A 24,531-nucleotide genomic window follows, 5' to 3' on the forward strand; every position below is an offset into this window, starting at 1 on the left:
ATTCTCTTGGACTTGTAAGATTTCATTGTTGTCATAGACATGAAAACAGTCCACTTCTCATTCAGTTTTGATTATTCAGAATAGCTTTCTGTTCATTTGGAATTTTTGATTTAATACACATTTTTGTAGGTTCCCCAGAACAAACTGTTAAACTAAGGTGAAAATTAAAATGTAATAGACTTTTAAACACTTGTTTTAGCTAACTGTTTGTGTCTGTCCAATTTCTATCCATCCTGGAAAGCATGAATGGAATTGAGTGCTCCATGTATTTTAAACATTAAACCAGACTTCTAAAAACCTGAACTAGTAAATGCTGAGTAAGATCAAAATGCTACTTTTAGAGTTTGAGACTTCAGTAGAGGTGAGATCAAGTCTTTGTTCCTGTTTTAGGACTTACCAACAGTCCCTACTAAGGTGAAACTGCACATCAGTGCTTTAGCTGATTGAACAACTCCTCTGCTGCTGGTTTTGCTTTTCTTATCCTCGTTTGCTGCTCTTACTCTTGAGTTCTTTGCTGAACCAATTCTGTTTGTTAACCTGCCCCCTCCCCCCCCCCCCCCAAAAAAAAAACTTTCAAGGATATTGAGCTATTAGAGAAGTTAATGTTACAGCTAAGCTGACCTCCCCCTTTAAAATAGGACCTTGGACAACCTGTTTAGCTTCCTCTGCCTAGTTCAGTTATTTTAATTGTTGTTTTCAATGTGAACCAAACAGCACAGATTACAAGCAGGAAGCAAAGCCAGATAATACTCTCAGAGACTGAGAGCTCCAGGTCATCTATGCAGTGTATCTGCAATGGCATCTGTGTATTGTTTGAACGTAGTCCATCTGTTTTAATCTGGACTGTTACTTCTGCTGAAACAGCATTTAAAATATTTGTAAACATTTAGCACTGGCTTTAGTGTTTCCTTCACATTAGCTGTTGCTTATCACTTGTCTGCTTCTTTGCTTACAGTTCTGTTTTTATCTTAGGCAATCATGTTGGCTGTTATGAAGAAGTTGACATATGATGAAGAATATAATTTTGAAAATGAGGTATTGTTTTATATGAATAAACAGGCAAATGCAACTTAAATTACATCTAGTAAAACTTGCTCATGCTTTTAAAATCCACATTTTTCATAGACTTAGCATTTGAAGGTGGGAAGCAAAGATCTGTAGGCTGAAATTTTTTCCTGTGTGGAATGCTTTTTTAACCTCTGGGCATGTCTGCATAGAACAAAACAAGACAGTAAAGGGATATCCAAGCCAGTTCAGTTAACAGAATATTCTGGCTGCATTTGTGCAGAACTATTCCTAGGCAAATACAACTGTGCTGTTAGCTAAACATAGCTGCTGAGCTGGCTTGGTGAGCGTGAGTTTGCCTGTTTCTGCACATCACATCTGTCTTGCAAAAAGATTTGAGAAACATTGTGTAATGAAACTCTTTGAGTTACATCTTGACTTACTTGAGATGGTCAAACCTCTGCAAAAATAAGCTAAAAGAGATGGAAGGTCTTTGATTTCACTTTACACTCATGCTTACATCTCTGTCAACCAGCAATAATGAATGTGTTAGACTTACTTTTGCTCCAGCCTGTTCAGAGGGCTATAGTGTTAAAAAGGTTAACTTAAACTGTATGCAGTCCATCATAAATGTTTCTGTCAGTTCAATTTTAAAACTAAGCTAGATGTTGAGAGAGAACATCTTTGAGGAGTGAGTCAATTTTCAAGAATTGGCTTTTCCAAGAGCATTTTCTTTCTTGTACTTTTGGCTAGTTTTCAGTTTGGAAAGCCTTTTTAATATGTTTCTGCACTGAATGCAGTGGATCTCGGCATATTACAACCAGCCAAAAAAGGAGCCTGCTGTTACATTACAAGAACATAGGGTGAGCATTGTTGAATTATCTGAGCATGGTATACTGTTCTTGTATGTACACGTTTTTGGTTTAGGTGTAATTGTCTAAACCAGTTGTGGATTAATTTAAACATGAAAATGTGGACTTCAGTGACATGTGAATGTTTTGTAGGGTGAAGATGAAGCAATGTTTGTGGAGTACAGAAAACAGTTGAAACTGTTGCTGGACAGACTCGCTCAGGTCTCACCAGAGTTACTGTTAGCATCTGTCCGCAGAGTTTTTAACACTACACTTCAGTAAGTTGTGGGTTTTTTTAATTTGTTTACATGATGTCCTTAGCTTTTTTGTCTTTTCTAACTGTTAGAGCTTGTAATGAATATAAGTGTGAGGTAGCAAGGCAAAGCCAATTGATAAATGAGCTTGTTACAACTTCATGATAAATATGACTTGGTATAATCTTTTACTCAACTGCTTAGAAAGAAGCAGCTTTCTTTTGTAACCTTAAATGGCAGCTATTTTGTTTTTCCTGGACATGTCTCTTCATCTTTGACATTTGCCTACACAGCAACAGCTGTTTGGCCAAGTGTTCACTTTACATCTCAAGGAAATGCTTACGACATGTGGCAAATACTTTTATGTATTACTGCTGTCAGAAAACCAAGGTCGAACAGGGAGAAGAAACAAAAATGAAGTATTTTTACGAAAAGAGCGGAAACAATCCTGGAAACGATGCATGTAAATAATGAAACATTATTACTAGTTGCCTGACTAGGAGGACAGTATGCAAATAGGAATCTAGTGTTGTGCGTGGCTTCCTTGTACCTTGCTCTTTAATGAGCCTCTTTTTAAGTGAAGCTGAATGGCTTGTTCACGCATCATGGTAGATGGTTTTGTACCTACATAAGCACTTCAAGAAATCTTTAGATTTCAAGTTGAAACTGTTAAAAGAAAATCGGTAGCACTCTGACTGGGAGATGCTGTGTTTGTGGATAAAGTCTTCCAGAAGCATCCTGAAACACTGCCTAGGTTTTACAGTGGTTTTCTTAGTTTAAATCTGCTCCTCTTATGCTGTACATTTGAAGAAGACTCAAAATACTGACATGGTAGAACCATGATTATTTCATAAGCTACTACAGACTTAACATGGTCATCATTCCTTCTCTAGGAATTGGCAGGCTACGCGATTTATGGAAGTAGAAGTAGCAATAAGGCTGCTGTATATGTTGGCTGAGGCTCTTCCTGTATCTCATGGTGCTCACTTCTCTGGTGATGTTACAAAAGCTACGGCTTTACAAGACATGATGAGAACGGTAAGAATGTGTGTTGTGGGAGCCAATTAAAAAATGCTGATGAAGACTGGAACATTCTGGTTCAAATGGCTTATCAATTACTTACATTGTAGTTTGGTGTTATAAATGGCTAAAGTACCAACTTACTAATGCTTTTATTTGTAGCTGGTGACTTCTGGTGTTAGTGCCTATCAACATACATCAGTGACCCTGGAATTCTTTGAAACGGTGGTTAGATATGAAAAATTCTTTGCTGTTGAACCTCAGCACATTCCAACTGTTCTAGTAAGTTTCATCGCGTTTACATTTTTGACTCAATAAGTTCTTTAGACTTGAGAAATGCTTTTATTTTCTGAAGGTCACTAAAGAACCTGAGTTTCTTAAATTGTTGGATTATTAGCTTTCCCCCCCGCACTTGTTTAGGAATTCTGAGATATTTTCTTGATTGCAGATGGCATTTTTAGATCACCGTGGTCTTCGCCATACAAGTCCTAAAGTCCGAAGTCGAGCAGCTTACCTCTTTTCCAGATTTGTCAAGTCTCTTAAGTGAGTAAAGCTGTTACAATTGTATCCAAGTTGAATTTGCCATACATAGCCCTTCTGTACATCACAGTTGTCATTGAAACAGGATGGGCTTCAAATGAACTACAATGAAGTAATATATCAAAACAGTGCCCTAGCAGGATTGTCCTATTGTGTAATACTAAAGTAGCAGTGGAAAAATTTTACCTAGAACAAAGCTGAAATATGTATGCTTAGCTTATTTTGATTAGGTGTTAAAACTGATCAACAATGTAAATATCTGTTCTGCTTTTCCTCAGTAAGCAGAGCTGAGAGTGAGTGGATCTGGAGACTCCTGACAGTACCTTCCCTGTCCCTGATCAAATTCTGAATATTTACAGAACTTATGATGTTAACTTAGTGTATTAGAGCCCTTCAAACTGTCTGTCCTGTTGGTCTTATTTCACAGACATGTATTTAATATAGAGGCAAGAGAAGCTCCAAGATGGATCAGATTTCAGAAGGATCCTATTTTTCAACTGTTAATGAAAATATTTCACTCATCTGAGTGAGGCTATTTATGCATGTTTAAAATAAATAAATAAATGTTTATTTCCCACTGTGCCATGTGTCTATTTGGCCTACCACAAGCACCTTATCCATTAGCCATGTTTTTCTAAAACAGTACTTCAGTATTTAAAGAGGAGCTTAAATAAAATAGCAGGAAACTTGTAAAAATGCACACGCTTCTAAATAGTGTTGCACATGCTTCTAAATAGTGTTATGTACTTGTGTTTTACTTCAGTAAGCAAATGAATCCCTTTATTGAAGATGTTCTGAATAGAATACAAGACCTGCTGGAACTTTCTCCTCCTGTGAGTATTTACAGCAGGTTTTTGTAGTAAATAAGACTTGCACGTGTTTATTAGTGTACCTGAGTGAGTACTTACTGAACCGTAAGCTTAGCACATAAACATTTGAACGCAAATAATTGTCTTGATTTTTTGGTGTGAGATCACTCACATGCTTGCATTTGTACCTAATTTTAAAAATATTGCTGATGTGGGTTTTGGGGAGTATGGGCTAGAGATAGGTATGTGTAGAAGGCTGTCTGTCTGAATTGTATAAAAATAGTTGTTCCTTCAGCTATATTTTTACCTGTACTTGACACTTCTACTTCAGTAGGAAGAGAGTAAAACTATTGTAAATCTACTACAGAGATTACTTATGCGTGATTAAAGAAAGACTAGTATCTTTAATCTTTGAGAAGACAATTTTGCTAAAGGATATTTAGTGAATTATGCCTGTTATCTTCCATTTTAGGAAAATGGTTACCAGGCTTTGTTAAGCAGTGATGATCAACTTTTCATTTATGAAACAGCTGGAGTATTAATAGTTAACAGCGAATACTCTGCAGAAAGAAAGCAGGTTCTAATGAGGAATTTGTTGACTCCACTGATGGAGAAGTTCAAAGTGTTGTTAGAAAAACTGATGATGGCACAAGATGAGGACAGACAGATGGCACTGGCTGACTGCCTCAATCATGCCATTGGGTTTGCTAGGTAGGTACAGCACAGTGACTCTGTGCGTTTCTGGTTTGAGTAAAAGGGAAACATAAATTATTTACTGGGAGGAGGGTCTGAGTTTTTACCTGTGCTTTATTGACCTAGACACTCATCAGCGGTTGTAGAATTTTTTACGGTAGCCCAGAGAATGAGTTAAGTCCTCTTAGAAAAGTTTGCTATGGATGTAGATACAGCAAATATTGAACAAGTTTATAATGAACCAGCATCTATTCCCTTCCTCAAAGAACGACGTGGAGGTATTCTAATCATATGTTGTTTGTAAATTGTTAGAATTTAATTCTCCAAAAACTGCCAAAGTGCAGCTACTTCATGTCACATAATTCAATTTGTTACTTCCAGTGTTTAGCTCCTGTTTCATGAAATGTAACATTCTAGTTTTGTGCATGGGTTTTAAAGCAAATGGTGTTCTCAGTGTTATCGCTGCTTCTTTGTATCGGAACGTGAGCTTATATAAAACTCGGTGTATTGCTTTTACAGCCGAACCAGCAAAGCTTTCAGCAATAAGCAAACTGTAAAACAATGTGGCTGCTCAGAGGTTTATCTGGACTGCTTGCAAACGTTTTTGCCAGCTCTCAGTTGTCCATTACAAAAGGAAGTTCTGAGAAGTGGTGTCCGCACTTTCCTTCACCGCATGATTATTTGTCTGGAGGAAGAAGTTCTTCCATTCATTCCTTCTGCCTCTGAACACATGCTTAAAGATTGTGAAGCAAAAGATCTTCAAGAATTCATTCCTCTTATAAACCAAATAACGGCCAAGTTTAAGGTATGATATTGCATGAGCTTTTCAGGGTCAAAGTGTTGCTGATACTGCCTCTTTTCTGGTTCCAGAAAAATACCTACATGTCAGAGCCTTATCTCACGATTAATGAATAAATATATTTCTAAGACTACTACTGGGAAACACTCAACCACAGTCGTACATTGCTGGACTCGCGGTGATTAAATGAGTGTTTTTCTTCGATTAGTCTCAGAATTCTATGTTGCTTCTAAATCTTTGGGTTTAATATTTTAAAATAAAATAGTACTTGCAGCACAAAATTTTTTTTTTATTGACACAGTTAACTTCAAAACCCCACCGAAGTGTTAAGCTAATATTACAAATTATGCAAGCTCTGATGTGCATTTTCTTATTTCTTATAGTGAGATTTCAAGGAGATGAGACACAGAAATGTCAGATACACGTATAGGGAGGAATATCGATTTTTCAAGATCTCAGTGCTGTGGTGTTGCATAAAAATGTACACTGAGGCATTTTTGTTAAAAATAGGTTGACAAATACAGAGGTTTTGAGATGGAGGCCTGAGATGTATTAAGTGGGAGTAGGACCATCAACTAATTATCTTGCAAAGATTCTTGAAATGTAGCCTTTGAGAGCTTCCTAGTTTCAAACAGTTCAAATGTGAAGTCAATAAAATATGTGAAGTTACTAACCTGTTACTTGTGGTTCATTCCCTGGAGCCGCCACAAGAATATTGTGCTGTTGTGAATGGGACGGAAATTCATTGCTGTATGAGGAGGTTAAGGAGCCCTTTAAATAGGTTTAAATAATGCAAAATTATAATTGCTAAAAGTTAAGAGAAGTGCATTTTGCGAGCGGTAGAACAGAGCCATAATACACCTGTGTGCATCTAGCATGTGGACCTCTCTTTGGAGTATCTCATCTGCAAAGCAGAGAGAAGGAATTTTGAAAAAACAAGTATTTCAGAGATGAGGGAGGGAAGACTCTTTCTACTCTAGTCCTTTTTGCATGTTGTGCTAGGATAACAGAGAACTAAAAATGACTTGTGCAAAGTGAAGGAGGTAAAAAAAAAAAATCACAGGAGCAAGACAGGACAAATACCATGTTGAGGTGTGATGTTTAACTTTGTATGATACTGTACCAGTCTTATTACAATATGTTAAAATAAACATCCTGGCTTCAATAGTCTCACCTTGAATATTTTCAGAGTTTTATCTTTAATCTTCTCTTTACTGTACCTTACTTAAGCATTAAGAAATGAACATCTGAATTGACTCCTTATGGAACTCTAGGGTGTGGCTGAACAGCACACACCTTCAGTTTTTCAGTTCATAAGTGTTCAGCCAGTTTTGTGCCCTTACCTATATATTTCTCACTTCAAGTAGGACATAAATAACAAGTTTATTCTGTAATGCCAGTAGTATTTCAGCTCAGGAAAACTTTTTTCTTTAAGCAGGCTTTAAAGACAAGTGCTACAAAAGGTGGCCTGCTGTCAGTTTTAACATCTTAGAGATGCATTTTCTGTAACTACAGTGACTTTACAATAGACCCCCTGGATATTTCAGGAAATTTGAAATAGTATCTCTCTGAACAGCAGGACAAGGAAAGCTGAAAAACCTTCTGTTTCTACTCAGAATGAGACTAGATTGGACTAGATATTTTTGTACAAAAGAATTGAAAATAGGTGGTGTGTAAGCCAAGATGTGGTAATGTTCACGGTGACCCTGAAGTGACTCACTTCGTTGTAAGTAGTTGGTACATGAAAATACTAACTTTAAAGGTGAATCAAAGCTCTGAGTATTGTAACAAGCCCTTAAGTTTTGATTTCCAAATGTTCCATTTCTGTAACTGTTTGAGTTGATACCCTCTTCCAATCTCCACAGACACAGGTTTCACCTTTTCTGCAACAGATGTTTATGCCCCTACTTCATGCCATTTTTGAGGTGTTGCTCCTTCCAGCAGAAGAAAATGACCAGTCTGCTGCTTTAGAAAAACAAATGTTACGGAGGAGTTACTTTGCTTTTCTGCAGACAGTAACTGGCAGTGGAATGAGTGAAGTCATAGCTAATCAAGGTAAGTAGTTCAGTTTCTCGAAGGGTAGTACTATGGCTATTCTCATCTAAGTTGTGTCTACTAAAATTATTAGCCTAGTTCCTGTCAAGTACTACTAACTATGTTAAGGCAGAGTGGACTAATGTAAGTACAGTAGTCAACTTACCTGTTGTGCAAGAATTTGGGTTTGTGAAATCCAGCTATAGTAGGCATATTATTCCTATTGATCTTTTCAACTTATATGTGATCGCTGAGTCTATAGGGGCGATACATCCTCATGCATATAATGTATCCTCATGCATCATTGTATTTGATTGAATACAATGAATTTGGTGAATTGGAGATCATACAATGTATAACAATGTATAGCAATGTACAGAGTGTTGGACAAGACCACTCATAGCTGCCGGTATTTGTTGTGGTGTTCGTTTTCTGAAGGATACATGAGTAACTTCTATGATTTTTTTTAACTGTCACCTGATCTTGTTATCTGTGGTAGAAGGCATCATGTGACTAACTATATGTAGTTACCAGGCTTTCCTCACCCTTAGTGCCAAATGCAAATTAGTGCTTTTCATAGAAGGAATTTGAAGTCGAATGTCCGGTTGCTTGATTCTTTAAGTAGTTCTCTTGGTTTGCGTTCCATCAAAATGGCTAGGGACCTGACAAGCTTTAAAGTGACTAGTCTAATAGGTGGAGACTTCCTTCTTCCTGTCCTAAAATGATGGTAATACCTGTGGGAAATGAAAGGGCGGCATAAAGAAGTAGTAAGAGCTTTCTTGAAAGAGGCAGTCCTGTAGTTGTGATGGGACAAGAAAATTTTTAAGGAATAAAACAGAAATAAGCATAGATGCAGCACAGAAATTTGAAGTGTGATAATATCTTTCCGTATACTGCAAGATAAGTGAACTACTGCAGTGCTGCTGAGTCTTCATTAACTCTACCAGGTTTGGGTAGAGGAGAAAACTTGTTTTTGTAAGCAAGTCAAAGTACCCCACTCACCTTTGTGTCCATTAAAGGCCAGAAGAGCAATTAAAATCTCCAAACTTAAAAAAAAAAGAAAAAATTATAACCTAAAAAAGAGTTGTCTTGCATCACAGGGGAAACTAGCTTGTCTTCCAGATCAGTATTTATATAAAACAGTGTAAGAGTACAGAAACATTTTTGAGCTGCAAGTTGAAATGACAAGCTCATTTTACTGTGTTTAAGGTGCAGAGAATGTGGAGCGCGTGTTGTTCACTGTCATTCAAGGAGCAGTGGATTACCCAGATCCTATTGCACAGAAGACTTGTTTTATTATTCTTTCTAAGTTGGTGGAGCTTTGGGGTAAGATTGTCTTTTCATAATTCCTTTCCAACCGCTACTAACGGTGAAGCAATAATAGAACATGGAATGTTATTTTTTCTTTTCAGGAGGTAAAGATGGACCAGTAGGTTTTGCAGACTTTGTCTACAAACACATTGTTCCTGCGTGTTTCTTAGCACCTTTGAAGCAAACGTTTGACTTGGCAGATGCCCAGACAGTATTGGTATGTATTATGGACAGGTTTTTTGCTTTCGTTCTTGTTAGGCAGATTCAAGCTAAGAAATCTACAGTGTCCATTTGGTATCTAAGATCATCATCTCACAAATAAAATCCCTTATGTTTTTTATTGAGGTACCTGCATGATTGGTTAATGGGTACTGTGGTGCTGTGTTCTCTAGTTCACCTATGCTCAAAGTCAAGCTAGACAGTCGCAGATCTGAGTGTTGAACGTTGACCTGTATTACTTGTTAACTAATGCTCAATGAAAGTGAACATACACAGATGACTGTTCTTTAGTTCATTTGGGTTCTGCTGTGACAGAAATTTTTCAGGTTAGAGTGGAACAAAAATTGAAAGGTTGAGGCTGTTATCATTGTGTGAGGGGGGGGAAATGAGGGAATAATGGCATGAACTAGCCCTTGTTTTGGGCCTCGTTAGATTCTTTGGCTTTAAATACTTTACTAATAGGCTAATCAATCAATCTAATGTTATGTATTACATTGCAGGCTTTATCAGAATGTGCAGTGACGTTAAAAACAATTCATCTCAAAAGGGTAAGCGTCATAATACTTCACAGGGAATAACTCTTGCAGGTTTCTTCCTAGAGCTTTTATCAATTTCTAAAAATCAGATGCTTACTTGAGTGAATTACTACTCTACTCTTATATAAAATGATAGGGTGACTGTAATGTTTTGTAGGGATAAAGGATCTAGTAGCTCTACCTCTTGATAAATTACTGCAAAATACCGACTCTTCATTAAGGAGAAAAATCTGCTTGCTTGATTGTTACTGTGTTTAATTGATTAATTGTCATTCTTTCGCTTTTCAGTGTAGTACTTAAACTGACATTAAAAAAGCAATTAGAGATGTACTATAGAGTACTTCTGTGAATACCAAAGGTATCTTTTGATATGTAGGAGACTAGATTGAAAAACATTTATGGAAAGAAAGGAATTTTGCATTGTCTAATGACTAAAACACTATAGCGTATTTCCATTTTTAATGGGAAATGAAACAGTTCCTTTGTTTGTCTTACTGTTTCCCGGTACATCCTTTAACTTGCTGGCTAACTTTTCTGTCAAAGGCAAGTAAGTCACAACTACGCAAAAATTCTAAGAAGTTATGAACTGGCAGAGAAGAGATTGTGTTTTAATTGAGGACAGCTTCTGAGTTTGTTCCTTTTTTCCTTAAAAGCAATAAAGAGATAAATCTTTAGGAAATGCAGCTTTGGTAAATGAAAACTTCCTATTACAAATACTGTTTCTTTTAATACTACTGATACAAATGTAGGAAAAGTATCTGAAATCTTCTTTTCCCCTCATGTGAACTACCGTGTTCTAGCTCTAGGGTAACTTATGTGTGAATTAATGAAGTTGATTCACTTTCCCCTGGTAGATGTGTTGGGTCATGTTTGTATACTGCCAGTGTACAGTAATCCCTCTTGTGATGGGAGATATCTGATAAATGCAGATAAAGAAAACAAAAACTAGCGTGTTAACCAAAACAGAGCTGTGTCTCTGCGTCTTTCAAAGGTTTGGAAGTTCCATTCTATTACTGTTTAGTCCACCCCAAATTACATAGTCAATGTTACAAAAAGAGAAACATTGTGTTCAGGGGCACTTGGCTACTAAATTTTGCAATGGGAGTAGTATGGTAAAGCAGTTGGCAGATACTAACTGCAATTTTTTTTTTTTCTTTCATGTTAGTGAAGTTAAGGCTGCTTTCTTACTTAACTGACTTTTATAGTTGATATGTTACAAACTGACCAGATATATTGTAATTCTTATTTCAATGCAATTCTCAATGCGTTCTTCTGTTATGTAACAAAAGATACCAAATTGCAGGAGAATCATTAATGCCAAGGTTAAGGTGAATCCTTTTATTTGCTAACAGCTGAGAATAACGTGAGCATTTGTACTTGATATGCAGAACTTCTCTGTAAAATAGTCATGTAGACCACCTGTTCTCAAACTCTTCTGTACCATACAGATAGGGCTATGACTTCCCATATGTACAAAAATATACTTGAATAAATTGTGTACTGCTTTTCTTCAGGGTCCTGAGTGCATTCAGTATCTTCAGCAAGAGTATTTGCCTTCTTTGCAAGTAGCTCCTGAGATAATTCAGGTAGGAATTTCCAAAAGAACATTTGGAAAACTCTTAACACATTAATGTTAAATGGGAACAAAATGAATGCTGACAAGGTTAACCTCCTACCATCCCTCAGTAAAATTTATTCCAATGTTGCATATCAGAATAGGATTAATTTAGCATAAGGAGTAAAGTTACTGCAAAGAATCCAGTGCACCTGACTAAGACATCTTCCTACTCCAGTTCAAATTTTAACTTGAGGAAAAAGTATCAGAATACTTAGAGTAATAACTCAAAAGTAGAATGAAGAATGTTGAATGTATAGAAAGTGTGATGATCAACACTACAGAAATTTAAGCCATAGCACTGGTTCTACTGTCAAAAACGATGTGCAACATGAAGTGTGGGGGTTTTGTGTGCTTATTTTGGAGTGGTGTAAGAAGGTTCTCAAAAGTGAAACTCTACACCTGACCGTTGTCTCAACATTAAGTGTTGCTAGCCATATGGTAAGCATTGCCATAAATAAATTTAGATGAACACTGACAACTAAATTTTAATTGCAACTCATTTGGATGCTATAGTTATTGGGTTTGCTACATTATGCTCGTAAGATTTAAACTGTAGAAATTTTAAGTGGCATTAAATGTATGTAAGGATCAAGTATTATCTCTTGCTGGCACCCCTATGTTTTCCGATCTAAGATTATAACTTTTTCCAAGTGACAGACATGTTCTGCTGTCATCTAGAGTCACTTAGTGTGTACGTAATACTTCTTCAGCATAAATGTTCATCTGAAGTATTTCAGAGCCACTAAAAGTTACTGGAAAAGTTAAAGATTTAGAATCTCCTTGATTGCAGTCCTCATAAATAGTCCCCTTTCTGTCTATTCAGCTAAAAGGGAATGTGATGTCCTGTGTTTGAAAATAAATTTTTTTCACCCCAGAACGTACTTGGCCTGTCATAGCCTATTACAATTTTTTTTATCCATAACATGTTTTTCTTTGGTTGCACATCAGGGAAAGTAAAAACTAATATCAATGGCTTTACATACAAGGTATTCTATATGCTCCTGACATATCTCAGCTTGTCTCGTTGCTTCATTTAGTTATTTAGTATTTCTTTATTCTCTCTTACAGGAATTCTGTCAAGCACTTCAGCAGCCTGATGCGAAAGTTTTTAAAAATTACTTAAAGGTAAAGACTTTTTTGCTTTAAATAGCTTTTAATTCCTTTTGAAGTTTGCCACACAATCAGTTGCGGTAGTTGACCTGAAGTGGAATTGAAATATTGAATTATTTAATAGTTTTCAGCTATAGGCACTCTCCAAGTAGTAAAAGCGGTTTTTTGGAAAGAAGGAGCAAACAACAACAAACATACATACATCTGTAGAATTGTCACTTATCCTCAGCACCTTGCCATCTCCTCAGTAGCTTGATATTCTTGTGGTTTGTGTTTAGTAGGTGAAATAACAAAAAAGTGATGCTATAATTGTAGAGGATGTGTCAGAGTGCTTCATTTTGGAGGGTGTGAGTGTAATTGAGTGGGACAAGTCACATCCTTGAACCTAGTGTGTTAACTAGTATGTTAAACAAGAAAGTGAGCTCTGTCACACTGATTTTCCTAACACCTCAACCATTCTATGTCTTATATTTCCTTTGTCTTAAAATGCTTTTTAATAAATTTTTAACAGGTATTCTTCCAGAGAGCGAAGCCCTAAGGAAAGTACTGGAATCTCATGTACCTGTTTCCATAATCCAGAACTCTCGTCATTAATTTATAAAAACGCTAACTCCTGTGCCATTCAAACTGGTTTTGTTTTAAAGAAATGTTGCTTTGTGCTCACATCAGTACATATTTTAGCCTTTTGCAAAAAAAGAGAAATGCAAATACCCCACTTGTCTCAAACATGAAGGTATGTGACAACATGAAAAATTATCTGTATACCTACACAAACTTTTATTATGTATAGGATGATTTAAGCTTATGCTGTAACACATACAGCAATGAAATGACACTTATTTTTGAAATTAAATGTAAAAATCCCTTCAGACCATAGCAATGGTTATTAAAATGTGTACATTTTTGATACTGAGTAAAATGTTTTCATAAGACATAAAATTCATTTGTTCATGTATGGTGACATGAAAATAAAACAATCAAAGACATTCTTGTAGATAGTCATTTCATTGAAGTTGTCTTAATGATAAAATATATATATACCTCCTATAAAACAGATTGGTTTAATAAATGATTTCATTTAAAAGTAGCATCTGGTTCTATCTTTTTTATAAAAAAAAAATAAAATTTTATCCAGTGAAATGTTAAGTCTCTTCGAATCATTTTGGTTGAATCTTTAGAAGCTACAGTGTTGTTTAACCTTCTGGCTGCTACATGAGTAGAACCTGGCAATTTTTCTCGTGCTTGGATAATAAATTGTGTTGCAGTCTTGCATGTGGAAGATGCTGACAGAAAGAAAGAATTGCATTCCTGCGGTATTTCAGTAGAGTCAATTGTCTATGCAGGTATTTTAGTAGAGTGTTGCTACTTTTGTCCCAAAATGTATCATTTGGTCAGTTTGGGGTTTTTGTCTTTTTTGTTTTTATGTAGTTCTATGACATTACAGTATTGGTAGCTCTTTCATAGGGGCAGGGGAAAGCCAGGAGTCTTCCCATGCATGGAATTTAATAGCTCCCTCAAGAACTGATGTCCGTAGTAAAGATCTGACTTACCTCTAGCATAATCGGATCAACATTTTTCTAGACTGTGTGGTGCTAGGTTCTTCATCCAATTTAAATGGAAAAATGAATGAGGAGGTGATCAGAAACAGCAGCCAGGAGTGGAGCATGGTGATGTTTTGAGGACACTTACCGCCATTCCCTCTGGGAAGAAAGTAGAGGGCATTTGCCTTTACTACTCTTCAATAAGACAGTGTCACTTCTGTAAGATTTTATTCCTGATTTTTGTACGTTTAATCAAAAGTTTCTTGTTACTTGGTTTGTTTTATCACAGATTAAGTGCTTGTGGTGCTTTTTTATACTTCCTAGTCTCACAATCCTGTTTCCTTCCCTTTGCTGATATATCAATGTTAGAGGTCCCCTGGGTCCAATATCTGTTTTGTTTTCTCGTACAGTGCTCGCAGCCTTCTGTCTTTGACTCGGTGCTTTGCATGTGCTGCTGCGTTGCTGCCTCTCCCCAGCTCGCGGGGCTGCAGCCATGAACCTGGCCACTGCAGCTAGTGCTGGGTGTTTGCTGTCAGTCTCCTCTGTTTGGCTTGGTCTCCTTCCCCTGCAGCTGTGGCAGCTTCACCACACCAAGGGAAGAGCTTTCACTAGGAAGATTATGAAGCGAACAAAAAGGTCGGGCTCTTCTGTCTTTAGCAAAGCTTCTTGGTTTTAAATTACAGTGCCGTTGTAATGGACTCACTCTTAGTTTCCATACATGATTTAGACTTTTGCCTTCTGAAGTAAGGGTAGTACTGCTGCTTTTAGTACCGCGTAAAAGCAGGAAAAACCCTACACTTAGTAATTCTGTTAGTATAATTGACTGTATCGTTTGTCTAACGGAGCATGATTTAGCTATTGTCACATTACGCCCTCACGAGAAATGTCTGTAAACTGGCCACTGCCAAAAGAGACTGTTCTCCTCCTTCATCTCCCTGTAGCTGCTTCTCTGCCAAATCTGGTGTTCATCTAACCCCGTAACGAGCTATTCAGGAAGCTGAAGCAGCAGAAACACAGCTTGTTCCAAGCACGTTGCCTGCTGTGGTGGTGTCAGGTGAGGACAGATATAAAGCAAAGGGTGCTGAGTGTAGGAACGAGTTGTGTGTGGCAGCCATCGGCCTCGCTGTATTGTAAACCTGTACCCTGCCCCTCCATCCATGACTGAGAGAGTATCCTGAAGGCTGAATGGTTTTGTAGTGTGAACCTTTGGAGAAACAAACGTGGTTCAGCCTGAAGAATTCAAAAAGGATTGCTTACTTTCCTCTGCTTTGACCCTGTTGAAGCAACATAGTGTGCTGTCAGGGATTAGGCAAGGTGTGAGCTGTAAAACAGGATCTGTGGGTTGGTTTCTGTATCTTTTAAACATAAAACACTGATTCTGGCTACTAGCAGGTTATTTTTTTTTCTGTGATTGCCTTCAGCGATGCAGAGGACGCAGGTCTGCAGCTGTTATCGCAGTTGGGTTATGTAGTGGGTAAGCAGTGCCTATCTTTGCAAAGAATCAAGGTTTAGAAAGACAATTGATGAGTTTCTTCGTCTGTACTTTGAAGAGATGGATTCCTGCTTTGTGTTTGGTTTGGGTTTTTTTAAATCTGGAATGGAAAAGTGCACTTTACTTGTCTCCAAAGAGAAATCCGGTGATGCAACCATGTATTCAGAATGTGAACTAGACTCTCCAAGCAGTGTTGAGATGCTTTTAACATAATATGAAAACTACTTGTGAGGTAGAAGAGGAGGAAGAAGGTAGTGGAGTGTTCTCATCTATCTCTGAGATTAGGTTGACATTCATACGTTTTCCTTCTACAAACAATGGATGATCTGATTTAAAGGCTGCACCAAACACAATCACCTGCAGCTTTCCTGTACGGCTTGCCATCGCTGTGCACTTGCATTGGTCAAAATGCCCCTGTCCAGGCTGAAGATGTGTAAAACATCATCATGGTAGTAACTCCTCCTTTGCCCCCAACAGAATGTCCTCCTGTGAGGTGTGTTTAAATAGGAAACACAGCTACAAGTCTTTAATTAAAGGCACAAGGTACCTTTCCCAGAGAGATAGTATCTTTTATTTACAAGCTGGTGTGACTACTAAAGGCAGGTAAGCTTTCACACCTGCAAGCACTTTTCTGAGTGTGAAGTACAGACAATGAATTTCACACAAGCTGAGGCCAGGGACAATTTTTCTCAGGAAATGGCTTATCAATATTTTAGCAGCTAGTTGCTGTCCAGGGAGACAATCTGCCCTTTTCCCCTCTCTTGTCAGCATTGGCACTTGCCTGATTCCATAATAAGACAATTTATGGTGGAAAGCTAATCTTTCAAAATTAGTTGGTTTTTTTTCAAAAACTTCAAAGCTATTAAAAAATAAATTCAAAGCTATTTAGAAAGCTACTCACCCTTTGGAGGAGAAAGAGTTTTCCAGCTGGAAAACTCTATCTCACCATGGGAGTGAGACAAGTGCTACTCCAGATTCAAGGAAACCAGCTGTAATGTGTGGGTAGGGGTGAAGGAGGCAGCAATCCCCTTTCATCAGCAGTTGGCCGCAGGGCCCGTTTAGTTGCAGCATCACTGTGTGGCCATGCAGTTACTGAACTTTTAACTGTGCCATTTCAGTGAGTTAAGCCAACTGGAAACCAAAGAAAGGAGAGTGATGGAAAAGAGCAAAGAGGTTTTAATTGATTAAGTACACTGAAACTGCTGTGAAGGACCAGCACAAGTGGAAGAATGGGAGTCAGTAGTAGTGGTGAGGAGAACAAGTGACAAAAGTTGGATGGGGCAGCCAGAAATACAGAGTATCTCCCTGTGAAATGCTTTAGTGGTGGCAAAAGGTGGCACATCAGAAAAAAAAATGGAACATGCTGGAAAATATATTTCTGCCAAGATTGATACAGTTCCTGGTGATAGCAGGAGTGGGAAGTCAGAGGCAGAATAATCATTCATTGAGAAACGTTTTATTCTTCAGTGGGTCTTTCTGTTCTCCACCGGCTGCTGACATGCATTCTGACAGCTGCATGGGTGGTTTTATTTGGCTACGGTTTGTCTTAGAGTGTTGCATTAGCTGTTTCTGGTTTGCTAGGAGGCGGGTTCCTGTAAGTTCTATGAATTATGCATGTTACACAGGCACACGGCAGGAGGATGGTCTGGTAATTGTGGAGATGGGCTTTGCATTTGTTGCTCTAGCATGAAGGCTTTTCCCTCTCACATACTGTTTCTCTGTTCTTTCTTCATACACTTATTGTTCAGTATACCCCAAGCATTTCAGAAAAGTGGGAGAAAGCAGGCCTCAGAACAAAATTCTTTAAATCTAACGATGTTTTTTGACCATCAATGCTAGCCACTATTCCACCAAACTCTCCTAGTTTGGAGAGTTGTAACTAGTTGTTACTAGTTGTAACTATGGGACACCAGGAAGAACATGATTTGTGGACTACTTAGCATAAATACTTTTGGACTAAGATCTGTTTGGGAGCGTTAATCGGTACATGTTATAAACAGCTTTAGAATTAATTCTCTGGTGGCAAGCTAGAAAAAAGGCAAAGCTAGTAAGAGCTGTCTTACATCATGGAATTGCTTCCCTTCCCTCTCTGCAAAACTACAGAAGACGCGATGGCTTCAGTAATGTAGAACTACCAAAGGCAGTTCCAGCCGAAGTTGACTGCTTAGTAGACTTACTTATTCTGGTTCAGCTGTGATGCCACCTAAATATTTGAATAAAGCATGGAAAACAATTTGATTTTCAGAGTAAATGACTCAAAAGCTTCAGTTTTCTTTAGAAAATTCTTTAATGATAGAGGAAAAACAATGTTTAACTTGTTCAGGAATTTCTAGGGTTACTGTTCTCACCTGACTTACTGGCAAAATTAGTGGTTCTGCTTTTGGGTAAGGTTGATAACATGCAATTTTTTACTCAAAATTTTTAAAAGTCAAATTCAATTACATGTTTTTTTCTTGGCAAGTATCTACTGTGGTTGATTTCCACTCTTCTCTGTTATCTCGTTGTTAGGTTGCCCTAAGGGTCTTAAGAATAAGATTAGAAGACAACACTGTATTTTGCCCATTTTAATGCTGTCAGCTCTGATTGAAAAAAAGCTTTAAGTTTAGCACTTCTATGTTTGGAAATAGGGCCTTGGAAATTTGCAAGGTGAGACCACACTTGCAGCTACCATATTTTCCATGAGATCCTTCAACCAAATGTGGCTACTCACAATCATTCCTCAGAGTTTTAGTCCATGTGCATGCAACAAGAACTCTGTTAAAAACCCCGTTACAGTGTCCAGCAGCTTAAACACCCCGGAGATACAGGTCAGCATCCCAGCAATTACTGACTACAACTTACCCTCTCAGTGAAAGTCATGGCTGAGCTGTTACTGTCCATTATCTAACAAACACGGCTGCCTTGCTTTCTTCCAGTTCGTCTGTTTTCCCTGACCACGCAAGTGCTGAAATAGAGTCGTTTGATAACACATCACAGAACAGTATTCATCTCTCTTCCAGGTGTTTCAGCAGCTGTGCTCCTACTTAATTCTTCTCATCACTACTTCAGAATGTGGTGATTATTCAATATTTTTCTAGAGCAAATCTCCCAAACAATAATCCATTTGACTTTTTTTTCCCCCAGCATCTTTTGTGAACTCTGGGTTTCACAGCTATACACGTGAGAAGACTATGTGGAACGTGTCAGTTTTAGCTGCAATTTGTATAGCCATATTGTTAGGATGAAGAGATGTAATAGTATCCAGCTACCGACTGCTGAACTTGTGAATGCGAATGAGAATCCAAATAACAAGAGAGATGAGGGATACTGAAAGATTTACTGAAACATTGAAAAGATGAGGAAGGAAGCAAAGTAAAAATTTCTAGAGTGAAGCTGTAATGACGCTTTCCTGTCTGGTGTCTGTTTTTCCTATTCTTATATTCCACATACCGTTTTCTTGTGATTCATACTGTGAAACATTTAAAGGCTAGAGAAGATCTTCCTTGCATAAGGATCACTGATTATGTTACAAATATACCCTAAAAAACGGACTATATGAATAATGCGAACCGTATGAATCATCTTCATCGATTCAAGACCTGAGGGAAGTACATGGGCCGGTAACCACAGTGAAAGCGGTCGGTGACCAGACCCAGGGGCAGGGTGACATTGCATCTGAGATATTCTAGGTCTTAAATGAACAAAGTCCTGAGGAACCTGGTCTGAAGTCTGCACTGACCCTGCTTTGAGCGGGATGTTGGACCAGAGACCTCCCAAAGTCCCATCCAGCCTGAATGAGACTATGATTTAAGATGGCCAGTTCCAAAAAGCGTCAACATCCTGAGACAGCAGCTTGGTTTTATTCAGAAGTGGAAGCAAGTGCACGTTCAAGACACAAAGAAAAGTTCACTGGCATTTTCCTGATTTTGAGAGGGTTTTTGCTAAAATCTAATCTGGTGAATATTTCTGAAGAAGACAAAGCTGCCTCATGGGTATCCACCTGATGAAAAAAAAGGTGGAGAGGAGAGAGTACAGAGGAGAGAGTAGCAGAAATAAACCATGTCCTTCGGAGGAGCACTGCAACATTTTGGAAGACTCAAGGACAGAACGCACATGCGGTGGGCAACTGTTCCCTCTGTAATGCAGAGGCATTACGAAAGAAAGCTCAAATGCCAGCACATGGGGAATACAAATTAAGCATTTATATTAACAGCATAAAATGTACCAAAGCCAATTTATCAGTTTTGCTAAGCAGAATCTTGGAGCAAGCTTAGTGCCCGTAACAAGTGAACCAGATAAGTCTGGACTTGTGATGAAGCTTAAGAAAGGTGAGCCAATAACAATAAACAAAACCTGTAAGCAAAAGGTTGCTATCACTTATTTGCCAGTCCCTCAAGAAAATAGGCTTCTGAGATTTTGGGAAGACGGTAATTCCAAAGAGGAAATGCAAAGAATCAAGAACAAGATAGTCTTGGGAGAAGGAAAAAAAAAAAAATCTGTTTATTTTGACTACTTTCCAACCATCATTATGTTTAAATTACATTATGCATAAATGATAAAATTATTAATATTTTTCCTTATAAAATCTGTAAAGACCATTTATTGGAACAGCAGCATTACTGGCCAGTAAGGGGGGGGGGAAATCAGCAAGGAACCTTGCTTTAAGACATTTAAGTAAAAAATAAGCCGGAGTATGAACGTACGGAAAACGCCAAGAGTTGGCGAGGTTTCAAAAGGGCGAAACCGAGAGAAATTGCGTGGAGCAGGGAAACATTTCCCTTGGATATCCCTCGAAAAAGCAGCCGGTGAGGTGCGGCGAGGTTCGCAGCGCTGAGCGTTACCTTCGATGGTCACCGGGCGGAGGGAAAACCGGCGGATCGCCGGCCGCGCCTGGGCGGGAAAATGCTGGCGGCGGCCGGGAGGTGCCTGCGGGGCGCTGAGGCGGCGCTTCTGCCGCCCCGCCTCCTCGGAGCCGCTGCAGGAAGCCGGAAGCGGCCCGGGAGCTGGGGCAGGCAGGGCGAGAGGCGGATCGGTGCGTGGGGCCGGGGCCGGTGGGGTGGGGTGAGGCTGTGTTGAGCTGAGGTGGGCGGCGGAGGCGCGTAGGGAGCTGCTTCCCCTCGCCGCCGCCGCCGGCGGCGGCGAGGGGAAGCAGCTCCCTACGCGCCTCCGCCGCTGGGGCGAGGTGGTTTCGGTTTCCCCGGGGGGGGTGGGGGCCTGTCCGGGAGCTGCCGGCTCCTGAGGAGGGTCGCGGGTGGCGGCGGAGCCCCCCTGAGGCAGCAGCGGGCCCGGCTGTGCTCAGCCGCCCCTGCCCGGGTGGGGAGAGGCGGTGGCCGTTTCTGAGCGTGGGGCTCCATAGCTTTCCAGGGGCTGCCGGCCCTGGCAGAGGCCAAGCCATCTTCCCCCCGTTAGAGACTGGAAACGCCATGAGCAGGGATGATAAATGGCACTGGAGCCAGGCTGCCGTTTGTTTTGTGGGCCTTCGGGAGCGTGTGATGCTTCGTATGGCTTCAAGCAGCACCTTGTGTGGCCCAGGAAAGGGTGTTTCAATAGTTCGGATACGGGCTGTTGGACTGGAAGCCCCTGGCAGGGGGTTAAGTGAAGAAAGGAGGGGTAGGAAGCAGGAACTTCAGGGCTAGATACTTCTTTTCTAAGCATCAAGAGAAGGCATACAAGAAAGTGTATTTACCAGACTCCCTAACATCCATTTGGAACCTCAGAACCTTTCCCGTCAGCTTTTGTGGCATATAGGAACTTGCCTGTAGACAGAAAGAGCCTTCACTTTAACTTCATCATCTGTCCCTGCTCGCCTGGTGAATTTGTACGTTGCAGCTGTTAATATAATTAACGAATTTGTACGTTACTTGCTTTGTGTGCTTGTCCCGCGTGCCTGAGGTAACAGCAAACTTCTTCATATTAATCAGAAGCAGAAAGTACTCCTGCTTCAAAGCATTAGGAGTTTGGGAAAAAAAAATCACATTGTCAATGCAGTGTTTTTTTTTTCTATTACAATCCCCTATGCTGACAAATAAATAAGTAGTAGCATCACCAGAAGCAGAAAAATATTAAAAAAAAAAAAAAAATCCAAAAAAGCAGCCCCTAAACCCTTGAAGTGCTAATGAGTCATGGGGAACAATAAATCAAACTGCTGGTAGGAGAGATACCTTTAGATATTTATGTGAGGAACTTCTGACTCGTTTAGGATCAGACTTAATGACTGTAAGTGAGATGTGGAGAAATAGAAAATTCAGTATTGAATCTAGTGATAGGACCAATCTTACAGTTAGAAACCTTTTTTTTTTTTTTTAATATAAAACAGTGAATTGATTTAGGAAGATAATGGAAGACGTGAAAATAAAACTCAGCAAACACCGAGTGTTGAGCAAGGATCAGTTCTGAATCAGTCAGAAGGAATGGTATTAAAGGAGGTCTAGCATGTTATATAAGTTATTGAATCAAATTTATTATAATTTGAAGATTAAAATCAAAGCTGAGTGAGACTTTTTGCCTTTAAAGTGAACTCTGCTAAGAATGGAAATCTTGTTATAATTATAAACGTACTGTTTTGCCAAAAAAGTGTGATAGTGCAACACTAAATTTGTTCTGGTGCTGGATGTGTACCCAGGATTAGTACTAACATAATTGTATCTATAGTTTTACAAGTAAAAAACCCAGACCTTGAGAACCCGTTAGTGACTTGCCGTTTTTTTTAAATCCATTGAGTGATATTCAAGCTCGTCTGTCGTGTACTTATCCTTATGTTTTGTATTCACCCGTTGACCTTCAGGCAATTTTAATTAGAAAGTATGAAGGTAAAGGAGGAGACCTGATCTCATACGTAAGCTGCCTCATCTCTGTCTATCTCTTTGGGCAACATAGTAGTCAGTCTCTAATAGGCTACTAAAATTTTTAGTACTTGAGTAGGTATCGGCGAAGAAACTGTGTTTTGTTGATCCTTCTGCACACTTACTTTCTGCTTAGGAAGGATTCTTTATGTTTCTGCATCTTGGTATAGGTCTTACAAATGTTGCTTTGAAATAAATTACAAGATAGTTATTTACTGCTAATGTGCCAGCTGGCTTGTTACAAGCAGGGTTTTAATTATGAGGAATTTTTTAGTTCAAACATTTTTCAGATGGTTTACAGAGTGGACTATGCCTTATTTCCTTGCAGGCGTCTTCCTTACCTTCTGTGTCTGCATCATAGATAGCTGTTTCGCAGCTACAGTGATCACCAGCCGCTTATCTTATTCTACTTGTGCAAATTGTCTCCTCAGAGTTAACTGAGAATTATAAGGGTTTGGAGTGTGGCGTTGGTTTTTTTTTGGTTCAGATTTGAGATAAAAACCTTTTTTCCCTTCTCTAGGCATTGAGAGCTTTATCTAGATTTTAAAAATGGTGTTGCTGCATGACTCTGAATTTAGTTTCGTGTAACGTTAGGTTGTGTCGTTGTGTTCTGTATGCTATATGTAATTGCTTGGATGTTTTGGGACAGCTTTGCAAGAAACTCCGTATCTCACATGAGTGAACAGCTAAGTGAAAGTATAAAATCTGCAGTCGCTACGCGTAGGGAATCGTGTTCAAAGTCATGAGAAAATTTCTCTCTCTTTGCTTGGGTACGGTCAGGAGCAGTGCAAAGGGTGGGCAAACGGCGTCCTCTGCTCTCCTGCGGCGCATGCGGCGAGGCTTCTGGTTGTGTCATCTTGTGCACCAGGGAGCTCTCAAAAAGTGCTAACTGCCTTCTCACAACAGACATGCACAGGAAATCCTGTCACACCTATTCTTCCAGTAGTTACAGGAAAGGCTTTTTTTTGTTTATTTTGAATATCAGTTAGCTGTTTCTTGTCAATTAACACAGATGCAGGGTCTCCTGCCAGGCTGTGAGGAAGGGCTGTTGCTGTAGGACCTTCCCCTAGTCAGGCCGCTACTGCTGTAGGACCTTCCCCTGGTTGGAGTGCCATTTTGCTCTTAGTAAAACCAGTGCTTTAATTAAACCAAAAAGGTAAGGGTACTCACTTGCGGCTCCTGCCGTTTTGGCGAGGGGGGAAATCTGGCAGTTCTAATGTTTTCTTTTAAGTTGTTTTAATTTAATTAAACTTTTTTTCTCTGAATCTGTGAAGACCTGAGTATCTGACAGCTTACATTTCAGGGAGGGTGGGGAAGCCAGGCTGTCTCTCTAGAAATGATGTGACATACCAAATGTGAAATTTTAGAAATGAGAGAAAGGTCTCTTATTTTCTTCCAATAGTAATTGGTGGTTCTAGCAAGTAGCTGAAAATACTTGAGTTAATTGTGACTTTCGTCTAGCTCAAGAAAAAATAGCTTTTTGTAAGTAGTTAGTTCAATTCCTTTACAGTTGTACTGAAGTGCAACTTCCGTAGCCAAAGTGACCTAGAAGATCTGTATGCGTATCTGCCGTCACCTCTGATGTCTGTTGTTTGACAAATATTCGAATAATGAAATTCTATTACAGGTCTTGCTTGTTTTCAAAAGACCTTGTACAGTGATTGTGACTCTTTCCTGCAGTTTTTGTTACTATATCCTTTAAACACCTGTGTACAACAGAAAAGGGATTGTAAAGCTTTCACTTTTACAGCTTATTTTTCAGACAAAGTTTGGGGAGTGAAGGCCTCAGATGCAGAGAGGTATTGTGTCTATGATGTTAGTTTTGATTGTTGAGCTTGGTTTTGTTTCTTTGTTTCCACTCTTATTCCTCTACTTGGT

At 39.0% G+C, this 24,531-nt stretch overlaps 1 protein-coding gene across 1 annotated transcript in view; it reads left to right on the forward strand.

Annotated features, from left to right (window-relative positions):
• The window catches only part of XPOT (exportin for tRNA), a 30,170-nt gene extending 16,324 nt beyond the window's left edge, over positions 1-13,846 (forward strand). The window contains exons 11-25 of the mRNA XM_086610830.1: positions 973-1,035; positions 2,010-2,134; positions 3,004-3,148; positions 3,293-3,412; positions 3,579-3,673; positions 4,434-4,503; positions 4,952-5,190; positions 5,692-5,977; positions 7,837-8,026; positions 9,215-9,331; positions 9,418-9,533; positions 10,036-10,083; positions 11,586-11,657; positions 12,758-12,814; positions 13,311-13,846. Coding sequence (XP_086466956.1) covers positions 973-1,035; positions 2,010-2,134; positions 3,004-3,148; positions 3,293-3,412; positions 3,579-3,673; positions 4,434-4,503; positions 4,952-5,190; positions 5,692-5,977; positions 7,837-8,026; positions 9,215-9,331; positions 9,418-9,533; positions 10,036-10,083; positions 11,586-11,657; positions 12,758-12,814; positions 13,311-13,337 — 1,770 coding nt within the window. The 3' untranslated portion in view covers positions 13,338-13,846. The remainder of the gene's footprint in view (positions 1-972; positions 1,036-2,009; positions 2,135-3,003; positions 3,149-3,292; positions 3,413-3,578; positions 3,674-4,433; positions 4,504-4,951; positions 5,191-5,691; positions 5,978-7,836; positions 8,027-9,214; positions 9,332-9,417; positions 9,534-10,035; positions 10,084-11,585; positions 11,658-12,757; positions 12,815-13,310) is intronic.
• The last annotated feature ends 10,685 nt before the right edge of the window (positions 13,847-24,531 follow it).

Source organism: Tauraco erythrolophus, chromosome 4 (assembly GCF_009769465.1).
Source record: "Tauraco erythrolophus isolate bTauEry1 chromosome 4, bTauEry1.pri, whole genome shotgun sequence".
Taxonomy (NCBI): domain Eukaryota; kingdom Metazoa; phylum Chordata; class Aves; order Musophagiformes; family Musophagidae; genus Tauraco; species Tauraco erythrolophus.